Source organism: Pagrus pagrus, assembly GCF_965226575.1.
Source record: "Pagrus pagrus genome assembly, chromosome: 18".
NCBI classification, from domain to species: Eukaryota; Metazoa; Chordata; class Actinopteri; order Spariformes; family Sparidae; genus Pagrus; species Pagrus pagrus.
In genome coordinates, this window is record NC_140202.1 from 28222460 (window position 1) to 28240096 (window position 17637).

The 17637-nt window shown below is 44.3% G+C and overlaps 1 protein-coding gene across 3 annotated transcripts in view; it reads left to right on the forward strand.

Annotated features, from left to right (window-relative positions):
• The window catches only part of prkd1 (protein kinase D1), a 42143-nt gene that overhangs the window by 10236 nt on the left and 14270 nt on the right, over positions 1-17637 (forward strand). The window contains exons 2-13 of one of the 3 annotated variants that reach the window (XM_084382231.1): positions 3449-3587; positions 10017-10148; positions 10246-10418; positions 11636-11659; positions 11850-12060; positions 12895-12972; positions 13062-13263; positions 13358-13481; positions 14117-14194; positions 14331-14498; positions 14755-14866; positions 16252-16304. In XM_084382231.1, the coding sequence (XP_084238357.1) occupies positions 3449-3587; positions 10017-10148; positions 10246-10418; positions 11636-11659; positions 11850-12060; positions 12895-12972; positions 13062-13263; positions 13358-13481; positions 14117-14194; positions 14331-14498; positions 14755-14866; positions 16252-16304 (1494 nt within the window). Of the gene's footprint in view, positions 1-3448; positions 3588-8861; positions 8945-10016; positions 10149-10245; positions 10419-11635; positions 11660-11849; positions 12061-12894; positions 12973-13061; positions 13264-13357; positions 13482-14116; positions 14195-14330; positions 14499-14754; positions 14867-16251; positions 16305-17637 lie in introns of those variants that run through there. The other 2 variants (XM_084382232.1, XM_084382233.1) reach the window with 2 other exon arrangements.

A 17637-nucleotide genomic window follows, 5' to 3' on the forward strand; every position in this document is an offset into this window, starting at 1 on the left:
ATGTGAGGACAGTGGACAGTTTGGTGCTCGTCCTGCTGGAAATGTGACGGCGTTTCTCTCCGCCGCTCTTTACAGTCAGAAGATGAATAAGCGACACAGGACATTGTTTCTGTTTCACTCATTAAACCTACAACACAGTTGGACATGACAGGGGCGGGCACTAGGACCCTGGAGCCTGCTCATCTACATGCAGCTGTGGTGAATGTTATTGATCACAGCTGGGCTCGTCCTGCTGTGACGTGTCAACATGTCGGCAGCTTTTATTCTGCCTTTTATACTGAACGTGTCCGACAACAGTTCAGAGAAGACTCACTTCAACACGTCGGGACATTTTGTCCTCTCAGTCTGTGGAAGGTCGACACGGTCTCCACGGCAACACGAACAAGACTAAGATGTAAATGGTTTATTAATGAAATGATGAAAGAAATAAATCATAGCGTTAACCCTCATTTAATGTCTGACCCTTCCCCCACTCATCTTACTTTCTTCCGACGTTAGTCTCACACTTAATTTCCCTCACTTTTTACATTGTGTGGAAACTGAAAGTTGTGCTCGAAGCCTGGCGCTCCTCCTGGGCCTGCGCTCACAGCCAGCGACCTCGCTACATCCATGACAATATAATAACAGAAATGATGTCGGTCAGTAACGAGCAGCTGAAGAGTGAGTGCGTTTTGTTTCAGAGTACTGAAACTACTGCACCAAGACTCCATCACCCACAATGCTTTGCAGGCAGTCAGAGCGCTGCAGGTGAATCTATGATTTGGTACATTCAGTACAGAAAGTACTGGACCGAACTGAACTGAATAATAAGAGAAGGAGGAGGAGAGGAGTCAGCCTTGAGTTCGTGCAACCATGACAACAAGACTAGCACTGCTGCTATGGTGACCACACACACACACACACGCACACACACACACATACATAAAGATGTATCTATGAAGTGTATTGTTGAGGGTCTTATTGAGAGGCAGAGAGAGAGAGATGAGGCACTGAAGAGGAAGAGGGGCGAGAGACACCACTCACAGATGGACTATCATAGAGAGAGAGAGAGAGGTGAAGGCCTAATGAGGAAGACTCCTCTGCTCTTCATCGTGTGTCCTGCTTCCCCCTCTCCCTCATCTCCTCCTCATCATCAAGACTTCTCTTCCTCATGTTCAGTTCTTCTTTCACCTCCTCCTCTTCGGCCTCTATCTTCTCCTCATCCAGACGTAGCTCCAGCTCTAAAACACAGAGTGACCAAACGTTCACTGATCTTCAGGCTGGAGATGAATGAACGTGATGTTGAACTGAGGTTCGCTGCGTCTTGAACGTAGATGTTCACTTAATATACGTTTACTGCGTGGATACTAGAGATGTAAGTTTAGACCAGATTTCCCGATATTGCGATAAGAAATGCCACCAGCTCGACTCGGCCTCTGATTGGTTGGATTGTTGGTTTTGTTCTCCATGAGAAAAAAAGTTTAAAGTTGGAAATCTGAGAATAAGGGTTAGGGTTTAGTTGAGTATGTTCCTTGAGTTAAAACAACTGTCAGACGGGACACAGACAGCAGTCCTCTGGTTGACAGTCCAGTTTGTTGGACCGTCCATCCACCACTCTGTCTCTCTTCACATGACCTCACCTGACTTCCTCCTTTGCTCAAACGTAATCTGGGTTGACGAGCTAAACATCCATTTTTCTGCTGAGACTGCAGAGACGGTGTCGTTGTATTCGTTAGAACGAGGCATTTTTATGTGTGTTTCACTGATGGTGTGTGTGTGTGTGTGTGTGTGTGTGTGTGTGTGTGTGTGTGTGTGTGTGTGTGAGAGAGAGATCGATAGCTGTCTCAGCGGTGCTCTGCAGTTGTGATGCTCATTTCAGCGACGCCTCATTGATCCTCAACATAACAGCAAACTGCACCTTTAACTTCCTGTGGTGTGTGTGTGTGTGTGTGTGTGTGTGTGTGTGTGTGTGTGTGTGTGGGTGTGCTCTCATACTTCTGCCTTTCTGTGTAATTAAACTTTAAACTTGATTCTTCAGCTTGAAGTCTTAATGGATTTAAATGTTTATAGCAGTAAAATAACGTCATCAGAAGTGGACTGAACCTCCTGAAACACCTGCTCCTCTTCTCCTCTCCTCACCTGTATCATCCACCTGTCCTCGCCGTGTCAGATCATGTGTGAATCCACGCCTCCTCGTCTTCTCTCCTTCGTCCGGCTGCGACAGAAGGGACATTTTTGGTCTTATATATGTGAGATGATGACTAATTTCAACAAATTGTCCACATTTTAATAAATCCTGTGAATATGATGAATGACAAGATAATATGATAAGACTGTCGGGTTTCTGTTTATTATTATTTGATTAATTTGATTGAATTATCGCTGTCTGAAGCTTGAAGCCTAATTACCTGAAGTTCATTACATGATCATGATCATGCAATGAACTTCAGGTAATTTGAGTTCGCAGTCTGTAAATTTACCACATTAATGTTTTTGTATTAATTTATTCTGTTAGATTATTCTGTCCATCACCTCCTGATGATAATTTGTATGATTTATTCATCTGCTGATGAAGAACAAAGCTCCTTCTCTCCCTCTCTCTCTCTCTCTTTCTCTCTTGCCCTGACTGCCTCTCTCAGATTTAAATTAGCATTATTGCTATGACCATAATCAAAGGATAGATTCAGTGTGTATTAACACAAAGCTCACATGCTTTTAAAAGGTGAGGACATCGAGTAAATCATAATGGATTGTTAAAGATAAAGGGAGGAAGCTGTGGCAGCGGATACTTCAGACGGCAGCAGGTTGAAGACTGCAGCTGTGGTGGCTGTTGACATTTAATACTCTTTGGGCTCTGCAGGCAACTAATCTTCTGTAGCTTTGCCTTAGTAGCCTGTGATGTTTTGGATCTGCTGCCGTCTCTCCTTGGAGTCGCTGATGTTTTGGATCTGCTGCCGTCTCTCCTTGGAGTCGCTGATGCTTTGGATCTGCTGCCACCTCTCCTTGGAGCCGCTGATGCTTTGGATCTGCTGCCGTCTCTCCTTGGAGCCGCTGATGTTTTGGATCTGCTGCCGTCTCTCCTTCTGCTGATGTCTCAACGTTGCCTTCTTGACACCAGCTGTCAGTCTTGCTCTGGTGCTGTTGTGTTAGCTTGTCACCTGACTGAAAGGTTTATAATAAAAGAAAAACTTATTGTTGCAAATAAATCATTAAAAGTTAAATAACTTTTCAATTAATTAAATAAGGAGTGTTTTCTCTCAGGCTTTGACAGATTCAACTCCCCCAGTTAAATACATTCTATACTTTGAGTCTTGTATTGAGATTTTGGTAACGATCTTCTTTGTGGCTGCAGTGTAGCAGGAAGCTTCGTCTCTACCATCATCGTCTGATGATGCTTCATGTGTCTGGTTGCTCAGTGTTCATACATATAATCTGTTCTGTCTGTTCCCTGCTCTGTTCTCTGTTTCAGATACCAGAGTGTGTTTTCTATGGGATGTACGAGAAGATCCTGCTGTTTCGTCATGACCAGACATCAGACAACGTGCTGCAGCTGCTGCGCTCGGCCTCTCAGATCCAGGAGGGAGACCTGGTGGAGGCCGTGCTGTCAGGTGAGGCAGGCTGGGTGGTGACATCACAGCTGGGTGGGGCGATGACGTCGTTAACAGGAAACACACTATCATTAAGTTTCTCTGCATGCTGGAGCCCCACTTGAACATGTTGTAATTATTACTGTGGTGAGAAATGATCCACGTGCACACTCCAGAGTTCAAACCACCAACCAGCACAGGTTTTAAAAGTACATCAACCCTGAGAGCCTGCTCAGAAATCACTCAGAAATCAGTCAAACAGGAAAATTAGAATTCATTTCTTATAATTCACATCAGATTAGATTGAGCTTTATTGCGACTGCACACAGTGAAACTTAATATAGTTTGGCTTCTATCCAGATTGTGCAAACAGCAGTAAAAGTGCATAAAGACGTGTGAAGATAATGTGATTTACACAGTGAACAGTAAAACCACTGAGGTAAAGATGGTCAGAGGTGATGTAACTGTGATACAATATTATATATAATATGTTCAGTATGGACAGAAACCAATAAACACTCTACTAAAATACTTCCTGTTTGTACCAACCACAGCTGCACATACTGCACATCACAACTGGATACATGGAAAGAAAAATACAATTGTTAAATGTCATAAATAATTTTATACTAAGACTCAGAGATACTCTGTGAACAATTATCTACTCTTCTTCATACGAACTGACCTGAAACATTTAAACTACAACTCACAAGACAGCTGACGTATGTGGATGAAGAGCATGTAACTGTGCAGATAAAGGGGATGAACAGATCTGGATTTAAAGTGAACTCGTGTTTGTGGAGTCGAGTGTTTGGCTGTGAAGGTGTCAGACACTCAGCAGGTCACACTCAGTCACTCACTGACGGGTGAGTGTGTGTAGTATGAAGTATTTCTACTGCTTCCTCTTCACTACATTCAGAGCTAAATATAGTTTCTTTGCAACTCTTCAACAAATGAATGATGATGTAATATTATGGATGAAGATAAAACTTTATTGATCCTTTGGGCCAATAAGTCTGAACAGACCGAACCTCAGAGAGCCTCTGGCAGGTGTCGTCTCGCTGGTTAATTGGTTTAGTAAACAGATGTGTCGGCCTCGTCAAAGAATCCAGATGTTTAATGAAGATCTTCTGTCTCAGTTTGGTGTCTCACTCTTCTGTCTGGCTGCCGTCCAGCTCAGGACTCAGGTGTTCACAACACGCTACGCTAACGGCCTGACAGCTGCTGCTAACCAATTTCCTGTCATTCTGACACCTGTGTGTGTGTGTGTGTGTGTGTGTGTGTGTACATTGGCATAATGTTTGTCTACATGTGTTTCCATGTGTCCTTTATTTGATGGGTAATTCTCGTTTCTTACAACTCGTGTTTTCTTCAGTTAGTTCAGTGAGTTGATGTGCAAACACTGCACGGAGCTGAAGTGACGGGTGAAACTGAAGCAATGACAGAAATGTAAGCGGGAGAGTTGGAGCAGCTGAAGATGTAGTAAAAGGATATGAAGAGTTATTTGAATGCAGACTGAGCAGCCGGTCTGCAGGATATAATGTCAGCAGTTAATGTTTCTGCAAACCACAGATACGTCCGAGGTCATATCACGTTCACATTTATGATTTATTAGTAATTACAGGCCGCAGTTTGACACACACCTATTTTTTTGGGGATACTTCTTGAAGGTGTTTCTTGAAATCGACCTGCAGACATTTCCATCAGTTTTTGTGGCGATCCATCTGTGATCGTTTCAGTTCATCAGTGTTTATATTTATTGATATTTCGATACTTTTAAGAACACTAAAAAACACAATAACGGATGTAAATGTCTGCAGGCGTCCTTAAAAACATCCAGTGATGTGACTCAAACGCCGCTCGACTGTTTGGCAGCCTGTGATGACTCCACCTCCTGATGTCACAGTCAGCTGATGATCATAATACTGATGCAAATGTTTGGTACACAAGTCCACCTCAGACGTATCTGTGGTTTGGAGAAATGTTAATGCTAACGTTGTTTCCTGCAGACCGAGCTGCCTCTCCTCCTCCTCCTCCTCCTCCATCACGTCTACCTCCACTCCGTTACCATCCTGCTCCTCCTGCCCCAAACATCTTTCTCTCTTTCCTCCACTGATCATTTTCCACTCCATCCATGTTTCATCAATCCTTCCTCTTCACCTCCCCCACCTCCTCTACCTCCTCTACCTCCTCTACCTCCCCTACCTTCCTCCCTCCTCCTCCTCCTCCTCTGTCAGGATGCTGACACTCAGTCAAAAACACTTTTGTTAACAGCTTTCTGTCAGTCTCGGCGACAGCTCCAAGTGTGGAGGAAACAAACAGGAAATTGACTTAGTGCGGTGTAACAGGCAGCTGCAGCCAAGCGAGCTGATTGGCCACAAACGACCTGTAAAAAAAACATCCTGATAATTCCCCAAACACGCCTGCAGACAGGTTTTTATTGGCTGTGACTTTAAACAGGGAGACGAACTCTGTTGTTTCCTCCTGTGTTTTAATCAGCTCACACGATGACTCAAGTTGTTTACGATCCACAATAAACCCGAGGAGGTTTCTGTGATTTATTGTTTTCATTAAAGTTTGTGAGGAAGACAAACATTCACATCCAAAAAGCAGCAAACAGAATGAAGCCACAGCGTCGCTCATGTTCACACCTAAACTCTCATTTAACTATGTTTTATACATCGACGCTCGACCGGACAGGTCAGCTGAAGTATGAATAAATGTAATTAAACCTTCATGTTGACCTGCACGATGTTTCACCTCAACACAACCAACTCTTCAGCTCTCGACGCAGTTATCTTTGACCGTCTGATGACAGGAAGTTTTGATGCAGGTTCAACATGTTTCATGAAAGTAAAGACTTATTTAAGCCTAACAAGTTGAATTCATGTTTAGAATATTATCTGATGACCAAAACATGACATTTAATAACGCTGATATAATTAATGGCTCTCCTGGTAAAGCGCACGCCGCATGCAGGCTGCTGAGATTCAGGCTCAGGGTTTGAATCCTCCCTGCAGTGAAACCTGGCCGTCATGAAAGGAAAGTTTCTTTAGACGTCCTTTGGATGTTTTATGAAACAAAATGGCAGAACATAGTGCAAGTTAGCATTAGCATGAGCATGAGCAGTTAGCAGCAGCGAAAAGTCCTCTCAGCTCTCTCAAGTGACATTTGAAAACATAGTGATGATGAGTTTATGATACTCAGAGATTTTTTAGGTGCAGAAATGTTTATAGAAGTTTTATTAAATCTGAGAACAGACCTCTGATCTCTGCGCTGAATGTTGATGTCTCATAATTAAAGTTTAGTCTGCTGTTGCACAGAGTTACTGAGCTAATCAGCTAAAGCATGAATATAATTATTAGACGCCACACCCGGCTGCTGGTTCACAGTCTCTCCACCCGCGGTGTTTGTTTTGTGGTGGTGGGTTAACAAGCCAGCAGCGAGCGCTCCTTAACGCTCCTAATTCCAGCACACATAAACACAGGCATTTATATTCAGACTACCTAGGAAACCCTCACACACACACACATACGCACAAGTCATTTTCTGAAGCATATAATAACAGTTCGGGAGCTTGTTCAGACTTCCAAACGTATGTTGGCCCTCCAAACAAAAGGCATAAACAATAATTTGAATAAATGGAGGTAATTTCCTGCAGCAGAATGTCTAATCAGAGCCGTATTCTGCTGGAGGACCAGCGCACAGGGCCGCCGAGTGTTGCTGTGTGTGTGTGTGTGTGGGGGGAAGAAAACGAAAAAGGCGAGGGAGATTCAGAAATACATGCAGAGAGAGAGAGAGAAAGAGAAAGAGAGCGAAAACGATATCCCAAACTACCCATCATGCCTTGCCAAGCCCTGCTGGCCAACCAAACAAACACTCGGTCCATCTGCGCCCGCTAAGAGCCTCTCATACCTCCCAAACATTTACAAAATACCCGCTAACAACCCATTCATTACTCTTTGTCTCTGCGGTTCTGTTTATCTCCCTCCACTCCTCTCGCTCGCTCTCTCTCGCTCCATCTCTGGCGAGTTGAAGCAGAACTCCACTTTTATTCTGGATTCTTCCTCAGACTTCTTCCTCCTGTCGGTGTGTTTGTTTCTATCTCTGATGGAAAGTCGGCTGAAGTTTCGTAGTCCACAAAACAGGATCGGTGCCAGAAGACGATATTTTATCAGAATTTGTTTAAAATCAAAACAAATGTCAAATAATGTGGACATGGTTGTTGTCTCCTGTTTGTTGCTGAGGAGTTTGTTGAGTGTTTGTGCAAGAACATCAATTTTACCTAATTAAACATTTAATATTGTTGGTGCTCGTTCAGTTAATCAGACATCAACAGAGTGGACGACGAGACTTCAGCTGACTTCCATCAGCATGGAGGGAGGAGATGATGACTCCATGAAGCTGCTTAGAAATCCTCAGAAAGACGCTCCTCACATGTGCAGAACTTGTCTTTTCTTCAGTGTCACAGTGATCCAGTGACAGTTGTCTGAACATCCACAGGTTCACTGCTGACAGGAAGTGCTAACAGCTGATTCAGCAAAGTTTTAATGGAGGTTTGAGTATTTTTCTGGTTGTTTTTTCTGTTTTAAATCAAGTCTCCAGCTGCTTCAGTTGTTTAGCAGAATGCTGCGACGCTGTTTTACTGTGAAGCTCCAGAAATGTTCTGTTGAAGCTTCAGCTGACTTCCATCACTGTGGAGGAGGAGACGATGACTGTGTTCGCTCTCTCCCACTCGGAAAATTCACCTGAATGTCCTCTCAAGTCGGAGCAACAACTCAGAAAGTCAGAGATAATCTGGTAAATAAGTTGCAGAGTTGATGAAAGTTGACATCGTGTTGATGGTAAGAAACTTTTAAAACTTTAGATTTGGAGTCAAACAGTAAATCTTATTTAAAATCACACTTACATTTGTATTAATGTGATTTACTGACAGAGCGCAAGAACCGCTGGAGTCGGTCGTACAAGAGATTTTAAAAGTCACTTTGAAGAACTGAACGTTTCACACTGAGACAGCCGCAGCGCTCGTGTTAAAGACGCTGCAGACCTCACAGCTGTTTTCACTTCAGGCTCACTCAGTCCTCAGAAGAGCTCTAATCAGGTACAGAGTGAAAACACCTGTGCAGGTCCAACATGTGTCTGTGGAGCCTCAATCAGCCGTCACTGTGTGGGAGTGTTGCTCAGATTTACAAAAGGATTTAAAGATAGATGTGATTATATTCCTTGAAACTTCATTTCAGCACTTTATCTAAAAACTTAAACAACGTCTCGTCACGAGCTCGTTGAGACGGCAGAGAAGAACACAAACAACACAGATGCTCATGAATCAGAAAGATATTGATCCTAAACTGGCTCCCAGCTCGTTAAACCGTAACAGAGTGAGAGGTCTTACCTTCAACAGGATGACAGAGACTAGATTAGATTTCAGAAACTGTGAGATTTGGGTTTACTTGTCAGGCCGGTTGATTCCTCTGTGGCGTTGTGGTCGGTCAGCAGGAGCTCGCGGCGCTGCCAGAGTGCCCAACTGGGTTTTTGTGACAACAGCTGGAGGGTGTTTATGCTCGGGTGGATGTGATGGCCGCGGGCCCAGTTACCCTGATCAGCAGCTGCTCGTCTCTGAGACGATTTAAAAAACATTTTGTAAAATAACTCGGCACCACAGACTTCTGTGTGTGGTACTGAACTGTTGTTTTGTTTGCTTTTGGTTTCGTTGCTTGTAAAAGTCTTGAAGAAGGAAACATCACATTTTATAGAATAATGATTTCAGCTGTTTGCACATGAATCTCCAAACACAACATTTTGGCTTCTAATTTTCTGATAAACTCATTGAACGGTTACTTAATCGACCGCCACAGACTTCTTACTTAAAAGTACATGTTTTATTTCAGCTGACGTTTCAACTCCTGCTTCATTGTATTAATTTAATCTGACATTTTATAACTGGTCAGAGCTTTAAATTTCACTAACAACTCCCCAAATATTAATACAGGCACCAATATAGGCTACTTCTTGGACAAAGTCACCAGACTCCCTTTAAAAAATGCTCAATTAAGTGAGTTGTTGAGTTAGGAGAAGCTTTCTAAACTCAGTGAAACACTGACTCTGACAGTTTCTTAATTATTTGGGCCTTCTTGTAAATTCATTGATGCTAAACATGTCAAATTTTACAAATACACTAAACAGTAACAAATACAGGCTACTTGTGGAGAAAGTCACCAGACTCCCTTTAAAAAATGCTTAATTTAGGGAGTTGTTGAGTTACGAGAAACTTTATAAACTTTGTGAAACTGTCTCTGACAAACTGTTTGGGCCTTGTACAGTGAGATCTCATCTCAAGTGGTCACTCAGAAACATGTTAACGAGCTGAACACAAAACATCCAGAATTTCAAGACTCATTTGTTTAGAACATGAAGATGTTTCATATCCTGACATCTCTGACCTTCCTGCAGCGTCGGCCACGGTGGAGGACTTTCAGATCCGTCCACACTGTCTGTTTGTCCACTCGTACCGAGCTCCGGCCTTCTGCGACCACTGTGGGGAGATGCTGTGGGGACTCGTACGACAGGGACTCAAATGTGAAGGTACGACTCACTGATTTATTGTTGTTCATCAGTTTTTACATTTCAGACAAGTCAGATGCAGGTTAATAAAGCCGCCGTTGTCCGTCTTTGTGTCCAGGCTGCGGTCTGAACTATCACAAGCGTTGTGCCTTTAAGATCCCCAACAACTGCAGCGGCGTGAGGCGGCGTCGCTCGTCCAACGTCTCCCTGACGGGGGGGCTGGTGAACCTGGGCCGCCCCCTCTCTGCTGAGCCCTCGCCCCCGCCTCACTACACCGACGAGGCTTTACTGGTCAGTGCATTGAAATCTACAGGTAGATAGTGACTGTTGGTGACTGCTGCTGCGTCCCTTCTGCTTCTGCTCGATCTGCACACGACTGTGGCAGATTTATGATCAAAATTCACTGTCATCTTCAAACAATGGCTCCTTGATGCCACACAGAAGTCGACAGAAGAAGCTTCTCATTTCTGTGGTTTCACCGTCTGTGGCCGACAGGTTTTGTTGGTGCTCCAGAGATAATTAACATTTGACTGACGGAAACAAGAAACCTGCAAATGTTCTTAATTATGCACTTGATGGTGGATCAGTTGTTGGTGATGATGGAGGCTAAAGCTAACAGGTCCTGTTTCCTCACCTGTTGATGATCCATGCAGAAGACATGGAAATATCTAAACTGCATTGTTAGTAGAGCCAGGAGAGTGGTGTAGGGATGACGTATTTCTGTAGCTGACCCTGAAGTTAGCATCATCCTGGTTCCCTCCACAAAAAGCCGATGGGATGTTAGCGTTGGATCACAGGTTTTGTTCATCGAGATAATCTCCTCAGATGAACACTGATGTTAGGCTATAAATTATAATGAAACTGTGGGACATTTAATGATGTATATATTCAGCCTGTGGTGACCACACACCGAACACTGAAAACACATTCAACAGACTCACAGACAGGATGTGCTAACATGCTAACTGATTTCTGGGTTTTAGGACTACAGACTACACCGCTCTCTTAGCTCTCGTATTTTTAAAGGTTTCCCAGCTGGCCACCACTGTCGTTACATAGACGTTTATATTGATGTGATGTCGAGTGACCAAAACTCAACGTCAGGTTGTCAGACGTTGGTATTTTGTTGGTTTTAAGTCGAGAAAGTTGGAAAGTTGACGTCACCTTGATACTCAGCTAACATTAACGGCCCATCCAGCGTCAGAGTCCAACATCTTTCTGATGTTAGACTGACGTACGGTGCCAGCAGGACATACTCAGTCACACAACACAGAGGTTAGATTTATGTTTTCTTTATTGATGTTACTTCAATACGACAAAAGACTTTTGAAGTGAGGACGAAGTGGTGAGTCTGTTAAAAGACGTCCTGTATTGAGCCGGTCCTGGTCTTTACTATCACTGTCAGATGTAAAAAAAGTACAATCAGATTTTTGTTTTTCTTCCATCAGAACATTCAAACCCGACTCTAACTTCTTTCTTCCTCTTGTTCTCATCATCTCATCCTCCAGTCTCCAGTCAGTCCCAGCATGGAGGTAAGTCACATCACTTTTATCAGTAATGAAGCTTTAAACCAAACTGAGGGAGTCTGTCGCTGATGTACTGTCCCTGCATTAAACCCCAGTGCTCTGAGGTTTGGCTTTGAGGAAAAACAGTCCAAACATTTTACGACCTGACTTGTCTCCACCCTGATCTCCTGATCTTTGTCTCCGCCTCTCCTCGCAGCAGAAGAACCAATTAGATTACTTCCCTGGCAGAGAGCGGCGCTCCAGCTCCCAGTCGTACATCGGCCGTCCCATCGAGCTGGACAAGATCTTTCTGTCGAAGGTCAAAGTCCCTCACACCTTCCTGATCCACTCGTACACCCGACCCACCGTCTGCCAGCACTGCAAGAAGCTGCTGAAAGGCCTCTTCAGACAGGGCCTGCAGTGTAAAGGTCAGACGCTCTTCAACCACAATCACTTTCTAAAACTGTCACGACATGAAAGAGTTGGACGCGTCAAACAGCATCTAAAGATACTTTTCTGAGATCTGTGCAACAGTTTACTGCAACGACAAACTTGTGTTTTTATCGAGCGCAGTGTCGGCTTTAAAGATGTGTTTCCTCGAAACTGTGTGAAACGTTGTGAGCCGGGCGTGTCAGGAGTGTCACCGATCAGCAGCCAAGTGCGCAGAAACCACCGTAATTACAAGGCAGTGCACTTGTTCAACACACTACCAGGTCTATGTCAATACATTTTCCTGTGTTGTGTCTGAACGTGCAGCGTTCAGTCATGGTACTCAAACATTTTACTCCAGGGAGGTGAGAGCTGTGATGTTTTTAGGTGATTTTGAAGTTGCCGGAGTGAGTTTTGTAGGTAAATGTGAGATGTTTGCTGAGCTGCATCTTCAGATCCGGAAACAAGGAAGTGAGTTCGCTGAAGGCAAAGAAAAACTGCTATGATTGGTCAAATTTAAGAGAAAGTTGCAGTGATTAGACAAAATTGCCTGGAAATCCTGGAAGGACTGATTATGACATTTACAAACACTTATATAATTTATATATAAATCTGTCAGCAGTTCATACACCTTAATAATGTTTATAATTAAAAATATTATTAGTTTCTCTTAATTGTTTATCAACATTACACATAGAAGCCTGTGTCCAACAGAGCGGTTTCCTGCTGACTTGGTGAATAAAAGACGTCTGAACGAGCGTCCTGCACAGTGTGAACGTTGGACGGTGACCTGCTGTGACCTGACGCTGCTCTGCTTCCTGTTTCTCCCTCAGATTGTAAATTTAACTGTCACAAACGATGTGCCGCTAAAATACCAAACAACTGCCTGGGAGAGGTTTCCAAGAATGGAGGCAAGTTTCCACACACGCTCAGACCTGAACCTAACACGATCCTAACCCTGATGCTACCGCTAACTCCTCACCTGCTCCGTGGTTTGTAGAGCTCCTGAGCCCGGGGGCGGAGTCAGACGTCGTCATGGTGGAGGGTTGCCTTGACGACCACGACGTGGACAGAGGAGGCGACCTGTTGGACGACATGGATGAAGCTCTGACATCAGAGGGGGGTCTGATGCTGGAGGCGGGGCCGAGCGACCTCTGCGACATGCACGACCCCGACCTGGACGAGTCCAACCGGGCCATCAGGTAGAGAAACACACACACACTGAGGACACACACACACACACACACATATATGCACACACAGGTGACAGGATCTGCTTTGTCCCGCCCCCTGCAGCCCGTCCACCAGTAACAACATCCCTCTGATGCGAGTGGTTCAGTCCGTCAAACACACGAAGAGGAAGAGCAGCAACGTGATGAAGGAGGGCTGGATGGTGCACTACACCAGCAAGGACACGCTGGTACTCCACCTGTCTGTCTGTCCACCTGTCCACCTGTCTGTCAGTCTGTCTGTCCACCTGTCCACCTGTCTGTCAGTCTGTCTGTCCACCTGTCTGTCTGTCTGTCTGTCTGTCCACCTGTCTGTCCACCTGTCTGTCTGTCCACCTGTCTGTCTGTCTGTCTGTCTGTCTGTCTGTCTGTCGACCCAAAAGTCAGACTTATGTAAACATTATTTGCAGCTTTGCTTTCAGTTTGATCTCTGAGGATAAACACGGGGAATATTATCTGTGAACGAGCTTCGTTGAGTCTGTTGTTTTATTTCTCTGATTGTTTGTCGTTTTCTTTTGTTCGTACGCCGACCGGCCCGTCTTTTGTTCCGTCCTTTGTTCTGTTCTTTGTAAATGAAGAAAGAAAATGTGCTGAGAACTGGATGTGACATGAAAATTAGCCATATTATTAATAATATCAGCAAGATGATTAAATCAGGAACGTTAATGGACAGAACGATGACTGTCACATGAGAAAATGTTTAAATTCTGACGTTAAAGAAACTTTTCAGAAGCTTTTGAAACAAAACTCTTTCAGCTGTTTTTGTAAAAGTTGAAAACTGTGATTCTGTTGAGTGACGTCAGTTTCTCTCCTCTGCCTCCTTCAGAGGAAGAGACATTACTGGCGGCTGGACAGTAAATGCATCACGTTGTTTCAGAACGACACAGGAAGTAAATACTACAAGGTAAAACGAGTCCGTCACCGTCTCTTCAGCTCCGGCTCGTCTGGAGTTTTTGCTCTTTTCTTCGTTGTTGTGTTAAACTTCTACTTCACTCACCAGCGCTTCAAGTGAACAAACCTCCATCCTCTCTGGTCTGCAGGAGATCCCTCTGTCAGAGATCTTGTCTCTGGAGCCGGCTCAGACCTTCTCTCTGCTGCCCGATGGAGCCAACCCTCACTGCTTCGAGATCGCCACAGCTTCGCTGGTTTACTACGTCGGAGAGAACCTGACGAGAGCTGAATCATCTGTGACCGGCAGCAGCGTTCTGGTGAATAATATGAGGCTCTGTTTATAGACGGGTACATCGGTTCAGGATGTTCAGCATCCTCTTCTCTCTCCATCGCCGCCTCCGGAGGGTCCGGCTCAGCTCCTCCTGTGATCGCTGAGCTGCATCTCCAACTGTTTCATGTCGTATAGAAACAAAAGCTCGTTCAGATGTCCTCAACTGTGAACACGCACAGAAAACATGCACTTAGAAGAAAAGTTTGAACTCAGTCTCAGATAACTTGTCTGACTGCTTTCAGGTGAGCGGGGTGGGACAGGATGTGGCCCGGATGTGGGAGATGGCGATCCAACACGCTCTGATGCCGGCCGTCTCGACAGGAATCTCACGCAGCTCGCACCGCAGCGGACACAGTAAGACGCCGGAGTTAATTTCCATTTTAAAAGCTCAGTAACCATAAAAGTTCAAACCAGTTTTAATTAATTTTATGTCAACAGATCAGTGTTTTTCTGTGTTGAGCCTCATAACAGAGCTGAATGTGTGCGCTGTGTTCATACGTTCAACAACATCTAAAATATTCACATTTGATGGAATAAAGCTTCAGTGGAGAGCTGAGTCAGCATGACACTGTCAGACGCTGTGTTTTCATGGACAATCCTTCTTTAATCTGATTTAAATCATCCTGATTAGAGATTTCGTTCTATCCGATAATCTGATAAAGATTTGTTTCCATGGCTGAAGCTTTAATCATATATAAGTATAACTTTTGTTGCGAAGCGTCTAATCTGCCAGAAAAACAAGAGAAGAAGTTTTGTTTCACTTTTCTCGTGACGTTAGCGTGAAGTGAGCAGTAACGCTGCTGTCCTCTTGAGAAGGAACAGGAGGACGTCATGTTCGCCACTCGTCGCTCTCCCATCAGGGTCATCTTGACTTTTAGCCTCGTAACGTCAGCGGGCTGCCTCCAAACTTCTCCGGCGGTTCTTGATTTGGTTTCAACAACTTGAACTCCTTTAAGACCTCCAGCAAATAAGTCTTATCAGCCACAGACCAGGTCTGTTTCTGTGCCTGCTGGAAGCAGCGTCACCTCTGATGTTCCTCCTACCTGAGGCGAGCATGTGCAGAGAATATATTTATTCCCACCAGAGAGAAGTCTCCTCCGACTGAGGTGTTTAAACGAGCCATCTTTATTCTGATTATTAGAGGAAACGCAGCTTTTGCACACCTTAAGGTCGACCCCTGACCGACCTGGGAACCTCAGGAAGAGTTACGGAGGAGGGATCCTCTCGCAGGACGGACACACAGGAAGTAGATGTCGCAGGTACAGCTTGCAGCCGTCAGCGTGGCGGAGGATCCGCCTGGAGTGAAGCTGGACGGGTGTAAATGTCATCGTGTGCAGTTCAGACTCTCAGCTCAGGTGTTAATGCTCACGATGCTGCCGAGTCCTCCTGCAGTCGCTCAGATCCCCTCAGGGCCGACGACGCCCACACGAAGCCCATCACAGATATTTCAGACTTCCCTGACGTCAAACTGATCATGACTAACGTTTCACTGTGGTCTCTGACTCTGTTACCTGAGAGGAGTCTCAGCCGGCAGGCTGCAGGCTGTGATAGCATTTATTACTAACGCACAGCTGACACACAGTGAACACACAGGTTAGTTCAACTGAAGCTTCTGGGAGCAAAACTGTTTGTAAAGGTGACGTGAAATTAATTTGCACCTTTTTTTAAGTTCTTGTTACCTGCGAATATTTAATACTTTAATAAGTTTTATGAATTTGATCATATTTGTGTCTCAACAGAGGAAATCTCCATCAGTATTTCTGTCTCCAACTGCCAGATCCAGGAGAATGTGGTGAGCACACACACACACACACACACACACACACACACACACACACACACACACACACACACACACACACACACAACAAAGCTAACGGAAGCTCACGTCATATTAATATAATTCACAGACTATTAAAGTTAAAGGTAGAGTCAGTAGGATTTGTCCCAGCTGTTCCTGAACGCACCACAAAGATAGTTGATTGTTGAGTCTCATTCCCAGGACGTCAAATAGCCACATGTTGGGTTGGTAAAGCGTCCCGAGCAGCAACAAAGAGAGAAAATAAGAAACTCTCTGCAGATACGAGACACTAACACGCCTTTTCTCCCCATTCAGCCTCCCTCTGTCTGTTCACGTCTTTTACGTCTTTGTGTCGTCTCGCTGCGTCTGCCGTGCGTGATGTGCTCTGATAGGTCGACATCAGTCTGTGATGTTGGGAAGGCGGCGTGCGATGACGCCAAATAACAATAATCCATAATTCACCTCAAATGCATCAAACTAAAGTAACGAGGCTGTTTGAAGCTGTGAGGAGGAGAAAGTTCAGGTGTTGTGTTCAGATGTAGAGAGGGAAAGTCTCAGAGATACTCAGGTACAGGACAGATACCTGAGACATGTACTGAAGTACAGTGATGAAGTATTTGTACTCAGTTACTTCCCTCTGTTGGTTACTGACTGGCAGTAGAGAGCTCGTTAAAGGCTCTCACACCTCCATACGTTCCTCTCAGAACTCATGAATAAACATTTCTCTTAAATTATTTTCTGTCACGACTAAGAAAGGTTGAGAACTTTTATCTGTCATGAATAATAAACTTTCATAACGTGTTACCGACTGAAATGAAAACAGTTAAAACAATATAAATGATTAAACTTTTGTCTGTTTGGTCGTTCAGTTAATTTAACAGAAGAGTATTTTATTCAGATTTGACGGCCTCGTCAGCAAAGACACGTCTGAAGCCTCAAAGTTCATGTTCTTCTTTTAATGTGTTTGACGCCCAGTCGTCCTCCTGCAGTTATTTTGGTGAAAGAAATGCAAAAGTAGTGTAACTCATTACTCTATAGGACCGTCTTACCTTTAAATGATTGTAACTAGCAATATGTAATATATTACATTTTAGAAGTAACTTGCAGGAGAACAGAAAGTGGTGATTGTTTCCTTTAAAGGGGCACGAAGAGAAGAAATTCAAACGTGAGGTAATAATGTTAAAACGAGCTGTTCTCAGAGGAAAATAAGTCCCAGAACACTGTGTGAAGTGAAAGGTGGCAGGGTCCGCCACATATAAATACAGTAAAACACATGTTAGAACACATTTCAGCCCGTTAGCTTAGCAACAAGAGCAACTCAGTG